Raw genomic sequence first — 22,986 nt, forward strand, 5'->3', positions numbered from 1 at the left:
GTATCACTCCCATCTTTAGAAGATCTTCTACACAGCGTAAGAACGCCTGTTTCTTTGTCTGGTCTGAAGACAAATGAGAAATGTGGAACCTTCCCCTTGGGGGAGAGTCCCTGAATTCTAGAATATACCCCTGAGCAACAATTTCTAATGCCCAGGGATCTGGAACATCTCTTGCCCAAGCCTGAGCAAAGAGAGAAAGTCTGCCCCCTACTAGATCCGGTCCCGGATCGGGGGCTACCCCTTCATGCTGTCTTGGTAGCAGGCGCAGGCTTCTTGGCCTGTTTACCCTTGTTCCAGCCCTGCAAGGGTTTCCAGGTTGCTTTGGGCTGTGAAGCGTTACCCTCCTGCTTTGTGGCAGCAGAGGTTGAAGCAGGTCCGCTCCTGAAGTTGCCTTGTTTTTGGCCTTAAACGGCCTATCTTGTGGAAGGGCATGGCCCTTTCCCCCAGTGATATCCAAAATAATTTCTTTCAACTCGGGACCAAAAAGGGTCTTTCCCTTGAAAGGAATGCTTAGTAACTTTGTTTTGGACGACACGTCAGCCGACCATGATTTGAGCCAAAGCGCTCTTCACGCCATAATGGCAAAACCTGAATTTTTCGCCGCTAACTTAGCTAATTGGAAAGCGGCATCAGTGATACAAGAATTAGCCAGCTTTAGAGCATGAATTCTATCCATGACTTCTTCATATGAAGTCTCCCTCTGGAGCGACTCCTCCAGCGCCTCAAACCAAAAAGCCGCTGCAGTAGTTACAGGAATAATGCAGGCAATTGGCTGAAGAAGGAAACCTTGCTGAACAAACATTTTCTTCAGCAAACCTTCCAATTATTTATCCATAGGGTCTTTAAAAGCACAACTGTCTTCTATTGGTATAGTTGTATGCTTAGCAAGTGTTGAAACTGCTCCCTCTACCTTAGGGACTGTCTGCCACGCGTCCCGCCTGGGGTCATTTATGGGGAACATTTTCTTAAAGATAGGGGGGGGGAACAAAAGGTACACCTGGTCTCTCCCACTCCCTAGTCACAATATCCGCCACCCTCTTCGGGATCGGAAACGCATCAGTGTATACAGGGACCTCTAAAATCCTGTCCATTTTACACAATTTTTCTGGGACCACCATGGGGTCACAATCATCCAGCGTAGCTAAAACCTCCTTAAGCAGGACGCGGAGGTGTTCCAGCTTAAATTTAAACGCTAAGGAATCTGACTCCGCCCGCTGAGAAACTTTTCCTGTGTCAGAAATTTCTCCCTCGGACAGACCCTCCCTCACTGCCACTTCAGAGTGTTGTGAGGGTACAACAGATAAATCATCCAAAGCTTCTGATTGCTCATCCTCTGTTCTTAAAATTGAGCTATCACGCTTCTTTGGAAGAACTGGCAGTTTGGATAGAAATGCTGCAAGGGAATTATCCATGACTGCTGCTAATTGCTGTAAAGTAATAGGGCACAATGCGCTAGAGGTACTAGGCAACGCTTGCGCGGGTGTAACTGGTGTCGACACATGGGGAGAGGAAGGAGGACTATCCTCATTACCTTCCGTCAAAGAATCATCTTGGGCTACATTTTTAAGTGTCACTGCATGGTCATTAAAATGTTTAGATACCTTAGCACACTTTAAACACAAATGCAATGGGGGTACCGCCATGGCTTTTAAACACATAGAACAGGGTCTATCTGTAGGCTCAGACATGTTAGACAGACTTAGATAGCACTCAAATACAAAAAATACACTTTTTGAAAAAACGGTACTGTGCCTTTAAATAATAAAAAGCACACACTTTTTTACCAAATCTCAAAAAAACATCCAATCTTTATGAAATTTTCACCATATGATCCTAATGCTTTGAAATGATTGCACACCAAGTTTCAAGACAATTTAACCCCTTATTGCCCAAACCGGAGCAAATTGAAGCAGGCCACCGGTTTAATACACTACAGCACTATGCCACAGTCTCTGCTGTGGCCCTACCTTCCTTTGGGATTAGTTTTGGAACGAAAATAAGCCTCCCTGTAGTCCTCCTGCAATCTCTGGACTCTAAATGTGAAGCTGCATGAAGCTGTCTTGCAAAAGAACTGCGCAACTGAGGCGCGAAAATTAGGCCCCCTCCCTCTTCACTCTGGAGTTGTGGGGCCTTCCTAAGCCAAATTAGGTGTCTAAAATTATGCCAGGCGTATAAAAACCCCAAAAAGTGTTCCAAACATAATAAACACTTGTGCAAATATCAGATTATAGTAAAAAAATAATCGATTTTCCCCATAACAATGTCCACCAGTGATTTAAGCCAAGCCATCCTTCTATACAGAGTCTCAGAATATGGCTTACCTTCCCACATGGGGATTTCTGTCAGTCTTCTAGCATTACCAAGTCTTGTTAGAAAAAAAGTGACTGAGCATACCTTAAGCAGTTAAGCCTGCAAACTGTTCCCCCCAACTGAAGTTCTCCGGTACTCAACAGTCCTGTGTCAGACAGAGCAGGAGCGAGCTGCACTTAATGCTATGGCGCGGTCGGGCTGGGCTGTGACTATACAGCTAGCCTGATGCGCTGAGTAAAAAAAAACAGACCCGCTCAGCAGAGAGCGGGTCTGTAAAAGCGGCATATTTTTAAAAAATTCAAAGGGGAAAAAAGCTTTTATAACAATAGCACTAAAATAATGTTATATAATTCTGCACTATGTGCAGAATTATTTAACATTATGTTTTAGGTTTACTGACACTTTAAGGGTAATCTCTGCAAGTTGTTTTAGTCCTAACTGTTAATGTCAGCATTCAAATGTTCTTGATATTCATTGTATATCTTTAGAAACTCTCAATAAAACAATTGAATTAAAAAAAAAAACAGATACAATTTTAAAAGATGTTATGTTATGGCCTAATAGTCCAATTTTCCATTAGTGTTTTATGCCCTTTAATGATTATATGGATGTGGGTAGAAAAAAATACTGAATCCTATTAATACCTGCTAAAATTAGTAAGAGCCATACAATTGCATAAAAATGCCATCTTAAAAAAAGCTCACATAAAATTAAACATTTAACAGGTTTATAATATTTAAACTGTATGAATTTCAGATGTATTTAGAAAAGTAAACATATTACATTGTTTTATTTAAATGCTATTTTGCTCATTTCAAATGCAAATAAATGTCTGAGACAAATGAAATAACATCAGAAATAAAGAGAATACAAAAAAATGCCTGTAATAAGCTCTAAATATCAAGGATGCAGTTAGTCCATATTATTTAACAAAACACCATTCAAACTGTGGATTGCAGTCTTCATATTCCTTTAAAGAGGGGTTATCAAGATCTCCACGGTCTCTGTGGTCAGTAGAGTAAGTTTTTTCATAAGGAGGTCCAGAAGTTCTAACACACACGCAACGATAGCCATCATAACCAGCAATGTACATTTTCCTGGGAACACCAACCCAGTCCCGGGTTATTCCACCACTGTGAAGATAAAACAAAGACAAAAAGAAAACCAACTATACAGTGAATTGAAAATAGATTGGTAATTATTTTTAAGTAAGAGTCTCAATAAAACAGGTAAAGGCCTAAAAATCCTCTCTTTGTTAACAAATAAGAAACACAATATACTGTAGATCCCACTATGCAATCTGCTTTTTTTATGCCAGTACTATCTGAAGGTCTCACATTTAGCTACAATAAAGTAAAATACTGTGGCCACTTTAATGTCAGACTATTCCACAGGAACTACAAGGTCACAGCATGTAATCAGAAACCTTTGTCTCATCAACCATCAGCCAGTACTTTAGAGGCTGACTTTTTCATTTATCGAATCACTTAGGGCCAGATTACAAGTGGAGTGCTATTTAGCGATTTTGCTAGAGTGCTAATTGCGCTAGAAATAAAGGTTTTGCGCGCATCGGGTTGCACTGGTATTACGAGTCGAAAGTAAAAAGTTATCATTCTCACGCTAAGAGCCAAACTTAGAATATAGCACACGCGATAACCTTTTTCCTCATAGAAGTCAATGGAGAAAAAAAAAAAGTGGGATAAAAACCTAATAGCCTACTCGTGCACAAACCCAACATTATGTATATAAAAATTATTAAAAAAATATTGCACAAAAAATTTATACGGGCTCAAAGATATGAGGTCTCAGGTGTTAAGACGAAAAAAAAGGCAAGAGCAAAAGGGTTTTATTTTATTTATATATATATTTTTTTTTATGTATTAATAAAATAAAACCCTTTTGCTCTTGCCTTTTTTTTCGTCTAACACCTGAGACCTCATAACTTTTTTGTGCAATATTTTTTTATAATTTTTATTAGATGGTGTTATTGAGTGTAACTGTACTTTGTAATGTATTTTTGAAGTGTTTTGTGAGAACTTTTTGTTTTGCAAAACAATTAAACCACAATTCTGAGGACTCGCTAACACATCAAACATTAAATTGAATTGTGCTCAAGCGATTGTGTTTACTTTCAACTTGTAATACCAGCACAATTTAACCTGCGCGCACACTAACGCAAAAACACAATATCTCTTGCTCGCTCCACTCTGGCCCTTAGTGGTTTTAAGAGCTAATGTAATGATATAAATAAAAAATACAAATAATGATTACAGGTAGGACTGAAACTAAAGCGAAAATTGTAAAGCAAGTATTAAATGGACACAACTAATGCTCGTTTTTATTTCATTCCCAGTGTTCTCCACAGAACACTTTGCCAGCCAGCTGTAATTATGGAGTAGTCAGTTGGGCATTAAAGGGACAGTCTAGGCCAAAATAAACTTTCATGATTCAGATAGAGCATGTAATTTTAAACAATTTTCCAATTTACTTTTATCACCAATTTTGCTTTGTTCTCTTGGTATTCTTAGTTGAAAGCTTAACCTAGGAGGTTCATATGCTAATTTCTTAGACCTTGAAGCCCACCTCTTTCAGATTGCATTTTAACAGTTTTTCACCACTAGAGGGTGTTAGTTCACATATTTCATATGTATAACACTGTGCTTGTGCACGTGAAGTTATCTGGGAGCTTTCACTGATTGGCTAGACTGCAAGTCTGTCAAAAGAACTGAAAAAAGGGGCAGTTTGCAGAGGCTTAGATACAAGATAATCACAGAGGTTAAAAGTATATTATTATAACTGTGTTGGTTATGCAAAACTGGGAAATGAGTAATAAAGGGATTATCTATCTTTTAAAACAATAAAAATTCTGGTGTAGACTGTCCCTTTAAATCATTATATTTTATTTCTAAATGTTACTTAAAAGGGACAGTCTAGTCAAAATTAAACTTTCATGATTCAGATAAAGTATGCAATTTGAAACAACTTTCTAATTTACTTTTATCATCAAATTTGCTTTGTTCTTTTGGTATTCTTTGTGAAAAGCTAAACCAAGGTAGGCTCATATGCTTACTTCTAAGCCGTTGAACTGCCTCTTACCTAAATGTATTTTGACAGTTTTTCCCATTTAGACACTGTTAGTTCTTGTGTGTCGTATTGATAACATTGTGCTAACTCCCTTGGAGTTATTTATGTCAGCACTGATTGGCTAAAATGCTAGTCTGTCAAAATAACTGAGATAAGGGGCAGTCTGCAGAGGCTTAGATACAAGGTAATCACAGAGGTAAAAAGTGTATTAATATAACAGTGTCGGTTATGCAAAACTGGGGAGTGGGTAATAAAGGGATTAGCTATCTTTTTAAACAATACAAATTCCGGAGTGGACTGTCCCTTTAAGCTATTCAAAGCACATAATTTAACATATATTGGCTTAATGATAATTTGTGTAACAAACATTGAGAACATGTAATACTTGTTAATTTTAGCTTTTTTATTAAATGTTTCATTTTTATTGAGGTTTGAATATAAATACAGACATCAAGCAATGCAATACAGTATAATTTAAAAGTGTAATACAGAATATACATAATATCAAAATAGGCAATACTGAAAAAGTGTCTACATTAAGTAAATATATCAGCAATATGCTAAACCTCTTTCTAAATAAATAGAATGACGTCTTAATACTTAAAAGGCCAGGAAACCCCAACATTTTCTATCATGATTTGAATAGAACATACAATTTTAAACAACTTTCCAATTTACTTCTATTATCAAATTTGCTTAATTCTCTTGTTATTCTTTGCAAAAGGAACAGCATTGCATTTCTGGCAGCTGTCTGAACACATCTAGTTAGCCAATCACAAGAGACAAATATGTGCAGGCACCAATCAGCAGCTAGTTCCCATTCGTGTAGTATATGTTCGTATTCTTTTTATTAAAAATAAAAGGGAATTTAAAAAGTGTCAAAATGACATGCTCTATCTGAATCATGCAAATTTAATTTCTCCAACATTGGTGTGTCCGGTCCACGGCGTCATCCTTACTTGTGGGAATATCTCTTCCCCAACAGGAAATGGCAAAGAGTCCCAGCAAAGCTGGCCATATAGTCCCTCCTAGGCTCCGCCCACCCCAGTCATTCTCTTTGCCGTTGCACAGGCAACATCTCCACGGAGATGGTTAAGAGTTTTTTGGTGTTTAAATGTAGTTTTTTATTCTTCTATCAAGTGTCTGTTATTTTAAAATAGTGCTGGTATGTACTATTTACTCTGAAACAGAAAAGGATGAAGATTTCTGTTTGTGAGAGGAAGATGATTTTAGCAGACAGTAACTAAAATCGATTGCTGTTTCCACATAGGACTGTTGAGATGAAGTAACTTCAGTTGGGGGAAACAGTTAGCAGACTTTTCTGCTTAAGGTATGACTAGCCATATTTCTAACAAGACCATGTAATGCTGGAAGGCTGTCATTTCCCCTCATGGGGACCGGTAAGCCATTTTCTTAGTCAAGCAAACAGAATAAAGGGCTTAATATGGGCTATAAAACTGGTAGACACTTTTATGGGCTAAATCGATTGCTTTATTTGAGCATTTTATACATGTTTATGCTGATAATTCACATTTATAAACTTGGGGAACGTTTTTTAACGGCAGGCACTATGTTAGACACCTTTTCCAGTCAGGGAGGGCCTTCCCAGTTGTAGGCTGAGCCTCATTTTCGCGCCATTACTGCGCAGTTGTTTTTGAGAGCAAGACATGCAGATGCATGTGTGAGGATCTGAAAGTAGCTGGAAAAGTTTCTAGAAGGCATCACTTGGTATCGTATTCCCCTCTGGGCTTGGTTAGGTCACAGCAAAGGCTATAGCTGGGACTGTATAGGGGTTACATTTGTAAACGGCTTATTTTAGGGGTTAAAGCTCTGAAAATTGGTGTGCAATACTCTTAATGCTTTAAGACACTGTGGTGAAATTTTGGTAATTTTTGAACAATTCCTTCATACTTTTTCACATATTCAGTAATAAAGTGTTTTCTGTTTAAAATTTAAAGAGACAGTAACGGTTTTGTTTTAAAACGTTTTTTGTGCTTTATTGACAAGTTTAAGCCTGTTTAACATGTCTGTGCCTTCGGATAAGCTATGTTCTATATGTATGAAAGCCAATGTGTCTCCCCATTTAAATTTGTGTGATAATTGTGCCATAGCGTCCAAACAAAGTAAGGACAGTACTGCCACAGATAATGAAATTGCCCAAGATGATTCCTCAGATGAGGGGAGTAAACATGATACTACATCATCTCCTACTGTGTCTACACCAGTTTTGCCCACGCAGGAGGCCCCTAGTACATCTAGCGCGCCAATGCTTATTACCATGCAACAATTGACGGCTGTAATGGATAACTCCATAGCAAATATTTTATCCAAAATGCCTACATATCAGAGAAAGCGCGATTGCTCTGTTTTAAACACTGAAGAGCAGGAGGGCGCTAATGATAATTGTTCTGTCATACCCTCACATCAATCTGAAGTGGCCATGAGGGAGGTTTTGTCAGATGGGGAAATTTCAGATTCAGAAAAAATTTCTCAACAAGCTGAACCTGATGTTGTGACATTTAAATTTAAATTAGAACATCTCCGCGCACTGCTTAAAGAGGTGTTATCTACTCTGGATGATTGTGACAACTTGGTCATTCCAGAGAAATTATGTAAGATGGACAAGTTCCTAGAGGTTCCGGTGCACCCCGACGCTTTTCCTATACCCAAGCGGGTGGCGGACATAGTGAATAAGGAGTGGGAAAAGCCCGGCATACCTTTTGTTCCCCCCCCTATATTTAAGAAATTATTTCCTATGGTCGACCCCAGAAAGGACTTATGGCAGACAGTCCCTAAGGTCGATGGGGCAGTTTCTACTCTAAACAAGCGCACTACTATTCCTATCGAGGATAGTTGTGCTTTCAAAGATCCTATGGATAAAAAATTGGAGGGTTTGCTTAAAAAGATTTTTGTACAGCAAGGTTACCTTCTACAACCCATTTCGTGCATTGTTCCTGTCACTACAGCAGCGTGGTTATGGTTCGAGGAACTAGAAAAGTCGCTCAGTAGAGAGACTCCATATGAGGAGGTTATGGACAGAGTTCACGCACTTAAGTTGGCTAACTCTTATTTTAGAAAAATTCAGGGTTTGCAATCGTGGCGCGCAGAGCGCTTTGGCTAAAGTCTTGGTCACCGGATGTGTCATCCAAGACAAAATTGCTTAACATCCCTTTCAAAGGTAAAACTCTATTTGGACCAGAATTGAAAGAGATTATCTCAGACATCACTGGGGGAAAGGGCCACGCCCTTCCACAAGATAGGCCTTTCAAGGCCAAGAATAAGTCTAATTTTCGTTCCTTTCGCAATTTCAGGAATGGACCGGCTTCTAATTCGGCATCCTCTAAGCAAGAGGGTAATGCCTCACAACCCAAACCAGCCTGGAAACCGATGCAAGGCTGGAACAAGGGTAAGCAGGCCAAGAAGCCTGCTGCTGCTACCAAAACAGCATGAAGGAGTAGCCCCCGATCCGGGACCGGATCTAGTAGGGGGCAGACTCTCTCTCTTTGCTCAGGCTTGGGCAAGAGATGTTCAGGATCCCTGGGCACTAGAAATAGTTTCTCAGGGTTATCTTCTGGAATTCAGGGAACTACCCCCAAGGGGAAGGTTCCACATGTCTCACTTATCCTTAAACCAAATAAAGAGACAGGCGTTCTTACATTGTGTAGAAGACCTGTTATAGATGGGAGTGATACACCCAGTTCCAATAAAGGAACAAGGAATGGGATTTTATTCAAATCTGTTCGTAGTTCCCAAAAAAGAGGGAACTTTCAGACCAATTTTAGATTTGAAGATCCTAAACAAATTTTTCAGGGTACCATCGTTCAAGATGGAAACCATTCGAACGATTCTACCCACTATCCAGGAAGGTCAATTTATGACTACTGTGGATCTAAAGGATGCGTACCTACATATTCCTATCCACAAAGAACATCATCAGTTCCTAAGGTTCGCCTTTCTGGACAAACATTACCAGTTTGTGGCCCTCCCATTCGGGTTAGCCACTGCTCCAAGGATTTTCACAAAGGTACTAGGGTCCCTTCTAGCGGTTCTAAGACCGAGGGGCATTGCAGTAGTACCTTACTTGGACGACATTCTAATACAAGCGTCGTCCCTGTCAAAAGCAAAGGCTCATACAGACATCGTTCTGGCCTTTCTAAAATCACACGGATGGAAGGTGAACATAGAAAAAAGTTCTCTGTCTCCGTCAACAAGAGTTCCCTTCTTGGGAACAATAATAGATTCCTTAGAAATGAGGATTTTTCTGACAGATGTCAGAAAGTCAAAACTTCTAAGCACTTGTCAAGTTCTTCATTCTGTTCCACGTCCTTCCATAGCGCAGTGCATGGAAGTAGTAGGGTTGATGGTTGCAGCAATGGACATAGTTCCTTTTGCACAAATTCATCTAAGACCATTACAACTGTGCATGCTCAAACAGCGGAATGGGGACTATACAGACTTGTCTCCAATGATTCAGGTAGATCAGAAGACCAGAGATTCACTCCGTTGGTGGCTGACCCTGGACCATCTATCCCAGGGAATGAGCTTCCGCAGACCAGAGTGGGTCATTGTCACGACCTACGCCAGTCTAGTGGGCTGGGGCGCGGTCTGGGAATCCCTGAAAGCTCAGGGACTATGGTCTCGGGAAGAGTCTCTTCTCCCGATAAACATTCTGGAACTAAGAGCGATCTTCAATGCTCTCAGGGCTTGGCCTCAGCTAGCAAAGGCCAGATTCATAAGATTCCAATCAGACAACATGACGACCGTTGCGTATATCAATCATCAGGGGGGAACAAGGAGTTCCCTGGCAATGAAAGAAGTGACCAAAATAATTCAATGGGCGGAGGATCACTCCTGCCACCTATCTGCGATCCACATCCCAGGTGTGGAAAACTGGGAAGAGGATTATCTGAGTCGTCAGACATTCCATCCGGGGGAGTGGGAACTCCACCCGGAGATCTTTGCCCAACTAACTCAATTATGGGGCATTCCGGACATGGATCTGATGGCGTCTCATCAGAACTTCAAGGTTCCTTGCTACGGGTCCAGATCCAGGGATCCCAAGGCGACTCTAGTAGATGCACTAGTAGCACCTTGGACCTTCAACCTAGCTTATGTATTTCCACCGTTTCCTCTCATTCCCAGGCTGGTAGCCAGGATCAAACAGGAGAGGGCCTCGGTGATCTTGATAGCTCCTGCGTGGCCACGCAGGACTTGGTATGCAGACCTGGTGAATATGTCATCGGTTCCACCATGGAAGCTACCTTTGAGACAGGACCTTCTTGTTCAGGGTCCATTCGAACATCCAAATCTGGTCTCCCTCCAGCTGACGGCTTGGAGATTGAACGCTTGATTCTATCAAAGCGTGGGTTTTCAGATTCTGTGATAGATACTCTGGTTCAGGCCAGAAAACCGGTAACTAGAAAGATTTACCATAAAATATGGAAAAGATATATCTGTTGGTGTGAATCCAAAGGATTCCCATGGAATAAGATAAAAATTCCTAAGATTCTCTCCTTTCTACAAGAAGGTTTGGAGAAAGGATTATCTGCAAGTTCTCTAAAGGGACAGATCTCTGCTTTATCTGTCTTACTACACAAAAGACTGGCAGCTGTGCCAGATGTTCAAGCATTTGTTCAGGCTCTGGTTAGGATCAAGCCTGTTTACAGACCTTTGACTCCTCCCTGGAGTCTAAATCTAGTTCTTTCAGTTCTTCAAGGGGTTCCGTTTGAACCTCTACATTCCATAGATATTAAGTTACTATCTTGGAAAGTTTTGTTTTTGGTTGCTATTTCTTCTGCTAGAAGAGTTTCAGAGTTATCTGCTCTGCAGTGTTCTCCGCCCTATCTGGTGTTCCATGCAGATAAGGTAGTTTTGCGTACTAAGCCTGGTTTTCTTCCAAAGGTTGTTTCTAACAAGAATATTAACCAGGACATAGTTGTACCTTCTTTATGTCCGAATCCAGTTTCAAAGAAGGAACGTTTGTTACACAATTTGGACGTAGTCCGTGCTCTAAAATTCTATTTAGAGGCTACAAAAGATTTCAGACAAACATCTTCTTTGTTTGTTGTCTATTCTGGTAAAAGGAGAGGTCAAAAAGCGACTTCTACCTCTCTTTCCTTTTGGCTTAAAAGCATCATCCGATTGGCTTATGAGACTGCCGGACGGCAGCCTCCTGAAAGAATCACAGCTCACTCCACTAGGGCTGTGGCTTCCACATGGGCCTTCAAGAACGAGGCTTCTGTTGACCAGATATGTAAGGCAGCGACTTGGTCTTCACTGCACACTTTTGCCAAATTTTACAAATTTGATACTTTTGCTTCTTCGGAGGCTATTTTTGGGAGAAAGGTTTTGCAAGCCGTGGTGCCTTCCGTTTAGGTAACCTGATTTGCTCCCTCCCTTCATCCGTGTCCTAAAGCTTTGGTATTGGTTCCCACAAGTAAGGATGACGCCGTGGACCGGACACACCAATGTTGGAGAAAACAGAATTTATGCTTACCTGATAAATTACTTTCTCCAACGGTGTGTCCGGTCCACGGCCCGCCCTGGTTTTTTAATCAGGTCTGATGAATTATTTTCTCTAACTACAGTCACCACGGTACCATATGGTTTCTCCTATATTTTTCCTCCTGTCCGTCGGTCGAATGACTGGGGTGGGCGGAGCCTAGGAGGGACTATATGGCCAGCTTTGCTGGGACTCTTTGCCATTTCCTGCTGGGGAAGAGATATTCCCACAAGTAAGGATGACGCCGTGGACCGGACACACCGTTGGAGAAAGTAATTTATCAGGTAAGCATAAATTCTGTTTTTGACTTTCCTATCCCTTTAATGTAAATTATGTAACTAAACATACTGGAGGGATTAGAACAAGTCATGGGGTTGCTTGTGGACCAAGAAAAGAGCACTACATATAGATTTAGAACATTTATAACTGAAAATATGTTAACAACTAAAGATATACTTAAAGGGACAGTACACAGTAAAATTGTTTTCTTTCATGTAATTGGCAAGAGTCCATGAGCTAGTGACGTATGGGATATACAATCCTACCAGGAGGGGCAAAGTTTCCCAAACCTCAAAATGCCTATAAATACACCCCTCACCACACCCACAATTCAGTTTTACAAATTTTGCCTCCTATGGAGGTGGTGAAGTAAGTTGGTGCTAAGATTTCTACGTTGATATGCACTTCTCAGCATTTTTGAAGCCCGTTTACTCTGAGTACAGTGAATGTCAGAGGGATGTGAAGGGAGTATAACCTATTGAATGCAATGGTTTTCCTCACGGGGATCTATTGCATAGGTTCTCTGTTATCGGTTGTAGAGATTTCTTCTCCTACCTCCCTTTTCAGATCGACGATATACCCTCATATACCATTACCTCTACTGATTCTCGTTTCAGTACTGGTTTGGCTATCTACTATATGTGGATGAGTGTCTTTTGGTAAGTATGTTTTCTTTTATTTAAGACACTCTCAGCTATGGTTTGGCACTTTGTATATAAAGTTCTAAATATATGTTTATACTTATATTTGCCATGATTCAGGTTTATCAGTATATTTCCTTTTTTGCAGACTGTCAGTTTCATATTTGGGAAATGCATTAAAAAAAAAAAAAATTACCTGAGGTTTTCAAATTGATTCTTTTCTCTAAATTGCGGGCTGTATTAGGCTCGCGTGAGCGCAAAATGCTATAATTTGTTGTGTCATTCTTGGCGCGAGAATTATGTTTGTTTACGCAATTCGTCATTTCCGGCGTCTCAGTTGACACCGAGTCTTTTCACAAGGTTGCGTCATCTATGACGCTCATGTTTGTTGCGGATGTTTTTGGCCCCAAAAAATATTTTCAGTTGTGATCGTCATACTTGAGGCTTTGTCTGCCATTACGCCTTCTAATAAACGTAAAAGGTCTTTTAAAACTTTTCATAGAGTTGATGAATTTTCTAATGACCGATAACATACTGATTTATCTATCTCTGATGAGGATCTGTCTGATTCAGAGGATCCTGCCTCAGATATTGACACTGACAAATCTTTTTAAATGGAGTATATTCGTTCTTTATTGAAGGAAGTGTTGATTGCTTTAGATAGATATAGAGGAGTCTAGTCCTCTTGATACTAAAACTAGTAAACGTTTAAATTCGGTTTCTAAACCTCATGTTGTTATTCCAGAGGTTTTCCAGTTCCCGATGCTATTTCAGATATGATTTCAAAGGAATGGAATAGACTGGGTACTTCTTTTACTCCTCCTTCAAGGTTTAAAAAATTGTATCCTTTACCTACTGATAGATTGGAGTTTTGGGGAAAGATCCCCAAAGTTGATGGAGCCATATCTACTCTTGCTAAGCGTACTACTATTCCTACAGAAGACAGTACTTATTTTAAAGATCCTTTAGATAGGAAACTTGAATCCTATCTAAAGAAGGCTTATTTATGTTCAGGTCATCTTCTTAGGCCTGCTATTTCTTTGGCTGATGTTGCAGCTGCTTCAACTTTTTGGTTGGAAACTTTAGCGCAACAAGTATCAGACCATAATATGTATAGCATTGTTAAGTTAATTCAACATGCTAATAATTTTGTTTGTGATGTCATTTTTGATATAATTAAAATTGATGTTAGATATATGTCTTTAGCTATTTTAGCTAGAAGAGCTTTATGGCTTAAATCTTGGAATGCTGATATGACTTCTAAATCGACGTTGCTATCTCTTTCTTTCCAAGGTAATAAATTATTTGGTTCTCGGTTGGATTCTATAATTTCTACTGTTACTGGGGGGGGGGGGGGAGGGGGCTTTTTTACCTTTAGGATAAAAAATCTAAGGGTAAATTTAAAGCTTCTAACCGTTTTCGATCCTTTCGACAGAATAAGGAACAGAAACCTAATCCTTCCCCTAAGGAATCTGTTTCCAATTGGAAGCCTTCCTCAGTCTGGAATAAATCCAAGCCATTTAAGAGCTCTAAACCAGCCCCCAAGTCTGCATGAAGGTGCAGCCCTCATTCCAGCTCAGCTGGTAGGGGCAGACTAAAATTTTTCGAGGATGTTTGGATAAATACAGTCCAAAATCATTGGATTCAGAACATTGTCTCTCAGGGTACAGAATAGGTTTCAGAGTAAGACCGCCTGTGAGAAGTTTCTCTCTCTCACGCATTCCAGTGAACCCCGAGAAAGCACAGGCTTTCCTGAAGTGTGTTTCAGACCTGGAGTCTTCTGGGGTAATTGTGCCGGTTCCTTTTCAGGAACAGGGTCTGGGGTTTTATTCAAATCTGTTCATTGTCCCAAAGAAAGAAAATTAATTCAGACCAGTTCTGGATCTAAAAATCTTGAATCGTTATGTAAGAATACGAACATTCAAAATGGTGACTATAAGGACTATTCTGCCTTTTGTTCAGCAAGGGCATTATATGTCCACAATAGACTTACAGGATGCATATCTTCATATTCCGATTCATCCAGATCACTATCAGTTCCTGAGATTCTCTTTTCTAGACAAGCATTACCAATTTGTTGCTCTTCATTTTGGCCTAGCAACAGCTCCAAGGATCTTTTCAAAGGTTCCCTGTGTCCTTCTCTCTGTAATCAGAGAGCGGGGTATTGCGGCGTTTCCTTATTTGGACGATATCTTGGTACTTGCTCAGTCTTCGTTCTAGTTCTGCAGAATCTCACACGAATCAACTAGTGTTGTTTCTTCAAAGACATGGTTGGAAGATCAATTTACCAAAAAGTTTTTTGATTCCTCAGACAAGGGTAATCTTTTTAGGTTTCCAAATAGATTCAGTATCCATGACTTTGTCTCTAACTGTGATATACCTTTAAATCCTTCACTTCCTCTTGAACCACAGGCCTATTTAAGGAAGCAGTTCCAGGTCATCATTGCCTGAAAATTGAAGTTGTTTCCATATGTGTTAATCCTAACACTTATTCCTAACTTTATCCTCAGGTCAAATCTATATTGAGAATTGTTGCTATTGATTCTTCAAAGTGTTCCTAACTTTGTAATTTCAGCTTGTTTCCAAACTAACCTATTTTTTACACGGAGTTCCTGTTTACAAGATTCCTGAGCAACCGGATCTACATTTCCTTTTCGCCCTTGCCGCACTCACACAGCGGATACCGCTCTCAAAGGAGTTGTCACGCTCTGCTTCACTCTTGGCCGCTGCAGTCTCCAGACTTTTATTTTAAAGTACCGCTTTCCACGCTACAGATTGGTAACGTTGTACTCAATACTTGTGACATTCATAAATTGTTCTCTTGTATATTCCTGGATAACGGTCAATCAGGTCTAAATTATCACCTATTGCAATTTGAATACCGGAACTGTTTGTATGGATGCTGCTGTATATATTTTAGTATGGCTGTTGTGAGTGCGTGAAATATATTTTATATGAGACCATTCCCTGTTGAATCCTCTTTATCTTCATCTGAGTTTAAGGATTTCATAAACCTAACTTTTACATCCGAGGTTTTTCTCACATTCTGCCTTGCTAAATCATATACATATTACCTGTATAAATCTTATTGAATATCAAAATTGTATTCATATAAGCAACACAATTACTTAATAGCATTGTCTCACTTTGTATAAACCGAGGTAATTAACCATTTTATTTCGGTTTTTACACAAAAGAGCTACAAAAATATTTAAAGGTACAGGTTATGACAGAATTTTCAGGCCTATAAAAGTAATTGTCGTTTTTTTTTTTGGAGACATTATTGTTAATATGGATCCTAATGAAATAAAAAACGAATTTTCAAACATACATCAAAAACTAGAGTATTTAGCAAGAGCTTTAACAGAGGTTCAAAGTGAAAACAAAACACTAAAAACCTTGGTTAAGGACTGTATGCCAACCAAAAGCTCTGAAAACCCAGAACCTTATATTTCTTATCCTCAACCATTCACAGGTAAACGCAGTGAGTTCAGAGATTTTAAAAATGCATGCAATCTCTTATTTTCTCTGCGACCTAAAACATATCACACAGACAGGATAAAAGTTTGCACCACCATATCCTTCCTCCAGGGGGAGCCCCGCACCTGGGCAAATAGATTTTTTGAACATAATCACCCCATTATGGATTCTTTGCAGGACTTCTTTCATGCTATGGCCGCTTTGTATGAGGATACCCACACTCAAATAAATGCTGAAACAAAATTAAGATCCCTTAAACAAGGAAAACGTAATGTGGAGGAGTACATAACTGAATTCCAAATGTGGGCTGACGATTCAGAATGGAATGAGATCAGTCTAAAAAATCAGTTTAGACTTGGTCTTTCTGAAATGCTCAAAGATGAGCTATCCCGCCTGGAAATACCAGATAGCTTAAATGGACTGATTAAACTGAGTACAACACTCGACCGAAGGTTGCGTGAAAGGAGGGCTGAGAAGACCACATATGATCCTACTGGTAAAAGATCTTTTACCTATACATCCACACAGGAAAGAGGCTCAGCAAACCAGACCCCCATGGAAATAGGAACCATCAAGGGACCCTTATCACCAGAAGAAAAGGCCAGAAGAAGATCTGAGCATTTATGTCTCTATTGTGGCCAAAAGGAACACTCAGTCAACAACTGTCCTCTTTTGTTAAAACAGAAGAAGGGTAAGATTACAAAGACACAAAATATTTTTCATATTTCAAAAATTACCCAACTGACTTTAAATCTTTCTTTACAGTGGGACCAGAAAAACATTCGTACTAGTGCTCTGATTGATTCAGGTGCTTCTGGAAACTACATAGATTCAAACTATGTTAAGATTAATAAAATACCTATAATTTGCAAACCTAACCCAGTTTCAGTTCGACTTATTGATGGTTCACCAATACAACAAGGTCCCATAACTCACCAAACAATCCCTATTTTACTTACAACTAGTACTGGTCATACAGAATATCTTACTTTTGACCTGATACCTATACATTTACACACATTAATTCTGGGTTTTTCCTGGTTACAAAACCATAATCCCACTATTGACTGGACTAAGACAGAAATATCATTAAACTCCTCTTACTGTTCAAAAACATGCTACCCCTATCAAACAATCTTGTCAATTGAAAATGAACTTCCCCTTATTTATCAGGACCTGGCAGAGGTGTTTGATTTAAAGGAGGCAGAAAATCTTCCTCCCCATAGAAGTTTCGATTGTCCTATTGATTTAATTCCCGGCTCCCAAATACCCCATGGGAAAATATATCCCCTATCACAAGATGAATTAGTCTATCTAAGATCTTATCTTGATGATAACCTCCGAAAAGGGTTTATTACACACTCCACATCTCCCGCTGCGGCTGGCATGTTTCTGGTACGCAATAAAGATGGGACCATCAGACCCATCATAGATTATAGAGCATTAAACAACATTACTATAAAGAACAGATATCCTCTACCCTTGATCCCAGAACTTCTAGAACGATTGCATGAAGCCACAATATACACTAAATTGGATCTTAAAGGGGCATATAATTTGATAAGAATAAAAGAAGGACATGAATGGAAGACTGCTTTTAGAACCCGATACGGCTTATTCCAATACAATGTCATGCCTTTTGGACTCAGTAACGCCCCCGCTACATTCCAACATTTTATCAATGAAATCTTCCATGACTTAATGGACATCTGTGTCATAATCTACTTGGATGACATCTTAATATATTCCAGGACAGCAGAAGAACATGAAAAGCATGTGCGTTGGGTCCTAATGCGTTTAAAAGAACACAAGCTCTATGCAAAATTAGAGAAATGTGAATTTCATGTCTCTGAAATCAAGTTCTTAGGATATATTATCACTCCAAACAGAATACAAATGGACCCTGACAAGGTAGCAGCCATAAAGAATTGGCCAGTTCCCACCTCTGTAAAATCTTTACAGAGATTCATAGGTTTCGCAAATTTTTACAGAAAATTCATAAAAAACTTTTCTACAGTCATTAGACCCTTAACTCAATTGACTAGCATTAAACAAAGATTCAGATGGTCCGACTCAGCTCAAGACACCTTCAACCACCTCAAAACCTTGTTTACTACTGCTCCAATATTATCCATACCAGATTATCAAGAAAAGTTCCTACTAGAGGTAGATGCCTCCAGTACCGGAATAGGAGCAGTCCTCTCACAACAAAACAGTGAGAAAACAGAGACACATCCTATAGCATTTTATTCTAGAATGCTTACAAGTCCGGAGATTAATTATAGTGTGGGGGATAAAGAACTCTTAGCTATAAAAAGTTCTCTAGAACACTGGAGACATCTTCTAGAGGGATCCAAAGTTCCGTTTCTGATATTCACTGACCATAAAAATTTGGAGTATTTAAAGAAAAATAAAACCTTATCGGCTCGTCAAGCAAGGTGGTCCATTTTCTTCGACCGCTTCGATTTCCAAATTACATACAAGCCAGGAACTTTGAATAAAAAAGCAGATGCACTTTCTCGCATACATGAAACTGCACCCCAAGACACTCCAGAACTTACTATTCCTGCTGAAAAGATCATAGGGATTTTAACTCCCATTGAAGAAGATATTCTTAAAGCACTAAAACAAGAAAACACTTCTCCAAAAAATTGTAATAGAGATCCACAGACAGGTTTATATTACCACAATTCCAAATTGTACATCCCTGAAAGTATCAGAAATTCCATCCTGACGCATTCTCATGATAATGTTCTATCTGGGCATACTGGTATCCAGAAGACAATTGAACTTACTAGAAGGAGATTTTGGTGGCCTGGGATGAATCGATTTATATATGAATATGTATCAAAGTGTGATAATTGTGCTCGCAATAAATCAGACCACAAACAGCCTATAGGTCTCCTAACACCACTGCCCATTCCTGATAAACCATGGAGCACTATAGCCATGGATTTTATTGTAGAATTACCCAATTCCGAACAGTACAATACGATTATGGTAGTTGTTGACCATTTGACGAGATTAAGCCATTTCATACCTCTAAAGGGGTTACCAACAGCTATGACAACAGCTAAGGTTTTCCTTGACCAAATTGTTAGATTACATGGCCTTCCATCTAACATTATTACTGACCGGGGCACACAATTTACCTCCTCTTTCTGGAGATCACTATGTAAATTGTTAAAAATAGACTCACGTTACTCTACCGCTTTTCACCCACAGACAAATGGGTTAACTGAAAGACTCAACCAGACTATAGAACATTACTTACGTTGCTACATTTCACACTTACAGGACGATTGGACTGCTTACCTCTCTATGGCTGAGTTCTCATATAACAACTCTAGATCAGCCTCCATAAAGACTTCACCATTCTTTGCCACTTATGGTTACCATCCGAATACTATTACCATATCAAGTAAAATAGTGAATTCACCTAAAGCTTTGGAATTTTCTTCCAAGTTATTGGAAAGACTAAAGACTCTCAAGAATCATCTCGCCACAGCAAAGGAGTATCAAAAGAAGTATTTCGATAAAAAACATAGAAAGGGTCCTGAATACAAGATTGGTGACTTAGTATTACTCTCTATCAAAAATCTAAAATTACAAGTACCTTGTAAAAAGTTGGCTAACCAGTTCTTGGGACCTTTCTCTGTGGATAAAATAATTAACTCCAATGCTGTTAGGCTTAGGTTACCCAATGAATATAAGATTCACCCTAAGTTCCATATCTCACTACTAAAACCTTACAAATCTCAACCATCTACGTCTAGTCCTTCACCATCACCAGTATCTATAGATGATCATGAAGAATGAGGTAGAGGCTATTTTAGATTCTAGAATTTTTAGACGTAGATTACAGTATCTCATAAAATGGAAAGGATATGGTCCAGAAGAAAATTCATGGCAAAATCATAAAGACATCCACTCTCCCAAACTTATTCACATCTTCCATAGAAGATACCCATCCAAACCCCATTTGGAATCCCCGGGGGTGATTCCCTGAGACTGGGGACATGTGATATACCTTTAAATCCTTCACTTCCTCTTGAACCACAGGCCTATTTAAGGAAGCAGTTCCAGGTCATCATTGCCTGAAAATTGAAGTTGTTTCCATATGTGTTAATCCTAACACTTATTCCTAACTTTATCCTCAGGTCAAATCTATATTGAGAATTGTTGCTATTGATTCTTCAAAGTGTTCCTAACTTTGTAATTTCAGCTTGTTTCCAAACTAACCTATTTTTTACACGGAGTTCCTGTTTACAAGATTCCTGAGCAACCGGATCTACATTTCCTTTTCGCCCTTGCCGCACTCACACAGCGGATACCGCTCTCAAAGGAGTTGTCACGCTCTGCTTCACTCTTGGCCGCTGCAGTCTCCAGACTTTTATTTTAAAGTACCACTTTCCACGCTACAGATTGGTAACGTTGTACTCAATACTTGTGACATTCATAAATTGTTCTCTTGTATATTCCTGGATAACGGTCAATCAGGTCTAAATTATCACCTATTGCAATTTGAATACCGGAACTGTTTGTATGGATGCTGCTGTATATATTTTAGTATGGCTGTTGTGAGTGCGTGAAATATATTTTATATGAGACCATTCCCTGTTGAATCCTCTTTATCTTCATCTGAGTTTAAGGATTTCATAAACCTAACTTTTACATCCGAGGTTTTTCTCACATTCTGCCTTGCTAAATCATATACATATTACCTGTATAAATCTTATTGAATATCAAAATTGTATTCATATAAGCAACACAATTACTTAATAGCATTGTCTCACTTTGTATAAACCGAGGTAATTAACCATTTTATTTCGGTTTTTACACAAAAGAGCTACAAAAATATTTAAAGGTACAGGTTATGACACTAACAGACAAGAGACGATTGAAGTTGGTTGCAGCCTGTCGGAACCGTCAGTCTCAGTCATTCCCTTCAGTAGCTATGTGCATGGAGGTTTTAGGTCTCATGACTGCAGCATCAGACGCGATCCCCTTTGCTCGTTTTCACATGAGACCTCTTCAGCTTTGTATGCTGAACCAATGGTGCAGGGATTATACAAGGATATCACAATTAATATCCTTAAATCCCAATGTTCGACTATCTCTGACTTGGTGGTTAGATCACCATCGTATAGTTCAAGGGGCCTCTTTTGTTCGTCCAACCTGGACCGTGATCATAACAGATGCGTGCCTTTCAGGTTGGGGAGCTGTCTGGGGATCTCTGACAGCACAAGGGGTTTGGAAATCTCAAGAGGCGAGATTACCAATCAATTTTTTGGAACTCCCTGCTATTTTCAGGGCTCTTCAGATTAGGCCTCTCTTAAAGAGAGAATCGTTCATTTGTATTCAGACAGACAATATCACAACTGTGGCATATGTCAATCATCAGGGTGGGACTCACAGTCCCCAAGCTATGAAAGTAGTATCTCGGATACTTGCCTGGGCGGAATCCAGCTCCTGTCTAATTTCTGCGGTCCATATCCCAGGTATAGACAATTGGGAAGCGGATTATCTCAGTCGTCAGACTTTACATCCGGGAGAGTGGTCTCTTCACCCAGATGTGTTTTTTCAAATTGTTCAGATGTGGGGGCTTCCAGAAATAGATCTGATGGCATCTCATCTAAACAAGAAACTTCCCAGGTACCTGTCCAGGTCCAGGGATCCTCAGGCGGAGGCAGTGGATGCATTGACACTTCCTTGGAGTTATCAACCTGCCTATATTTTTCTAGTTCTTCTCCCAAGAGTGATTTCCAAAATCATCATGAAGCAATCATTTGTGCTGTTGGTGGCTCCAGCATGACCACACAGGTTTTGGTATGCGGATCTTGTTCGGATGTCCAGTTGCCAACTTTGGCCACTTCCATTAAGACCAGACCTATTTCAAGGTCCGTTTTTCCATCAGGATCTCAAATCATTAAATTTGAAGGTATGGAGATTGAACACTTAGTGCTTAGTCATAGAGGTTTCTCTGACTCAGTAATTAAAACTATGTTGCAGGCTCGTAAATCTGTTTCTAGAAAGATTTATTATCGAGTTTGGAAGACCTACATTTCATGGTGTTCTTCTCATAAATTCACTTGGCATTCTTTTAGAATTCCTAGAATTTTACAGTTTCTTTAGGATGGTTTGGATAATTCCACAGAAAAATTGCTAAACTTCCTGATATTCATTGTTTTATACAGGCGTTGGTCCGTATCAAGCCTGACGTTAAATTAATCTCTCCTCCCTGGAGTCTTAATTTGGTTTTAAAGGCTTTACAGGCTCCTCCGTTTGAGCCTATGCATTCTTTGGACATTAAATTGCTTTCTTGGAAAGTGTTGTTTCTTTTGGCCATCTCTTCTGCTAGAAGAGTTTCTGAATTATCTGCTCTTTCTTGTGAGTCTCCTTTTCTGATTTTTCATCAGGATAAGGCGGTTTTGCGGACTTCATTTAAATTCCTACCTAAAGTTGTGAATTCCAACAATATTAGTAGAGAAATTGTTGTCCCTTCCTTGTGTCCTAATCCTAAGAATTCTTTGGAAAGATCCTTACATTCTTTGGATGTGGTGAGAGCTTTGAAATATTATGTTGAAGGTACTAAAGATTTCAGGAAGACTTCTAGTCTATTTGTTATCTTTTCTGGTTCTAGGAAAGGTCAAAAGCTTCTGCGGTTTCCTTGGCTTCGTGGTTAAAGCT

At 39.4% G+C, this 22,986-nt stretch overlaps 1 protein-coding gene across 1 annotated transcript in view; it reads right to left on the minus strand.

Moving 5' to 3' along the window:
- Positions 1 to 3,071: 3,071 nt before the first annotated feature.
- LOC128653927 (neuferricin) overlaps positions 3,072 to 22,986 on the minus strand; it is a 47,224-nt gene continuing 27,309 nt past the window's right edge. The window contains exon 4 of the mRNA XM_053707502.1: positions 3,072 to 3,443. Within this exon, the coding sequence (XP_053563477.1) occupies positions 3,233 to 3,443 (211 nt within the window). The 3' untranslated portion in view covers positions 3,072 to 3,232. The remainder of the gene's footprint in view (positions 3,444 to 22,986) is intronic.

Source organism: Bombina bombina, chromosome 3, assembly GCF_027579735.1.
Source record: "Bombina bombina isolate aBomBom1 chromosome 3, aBomBom1.pri, whole genome shotgun sequence".
In the NCBI taxonomy this organism is placed as follows: Eukaryota; Metazoa; Chordata; class Amphibia; order Anura; family Bombinatoridae; genus Bombina; species Bombina bombina.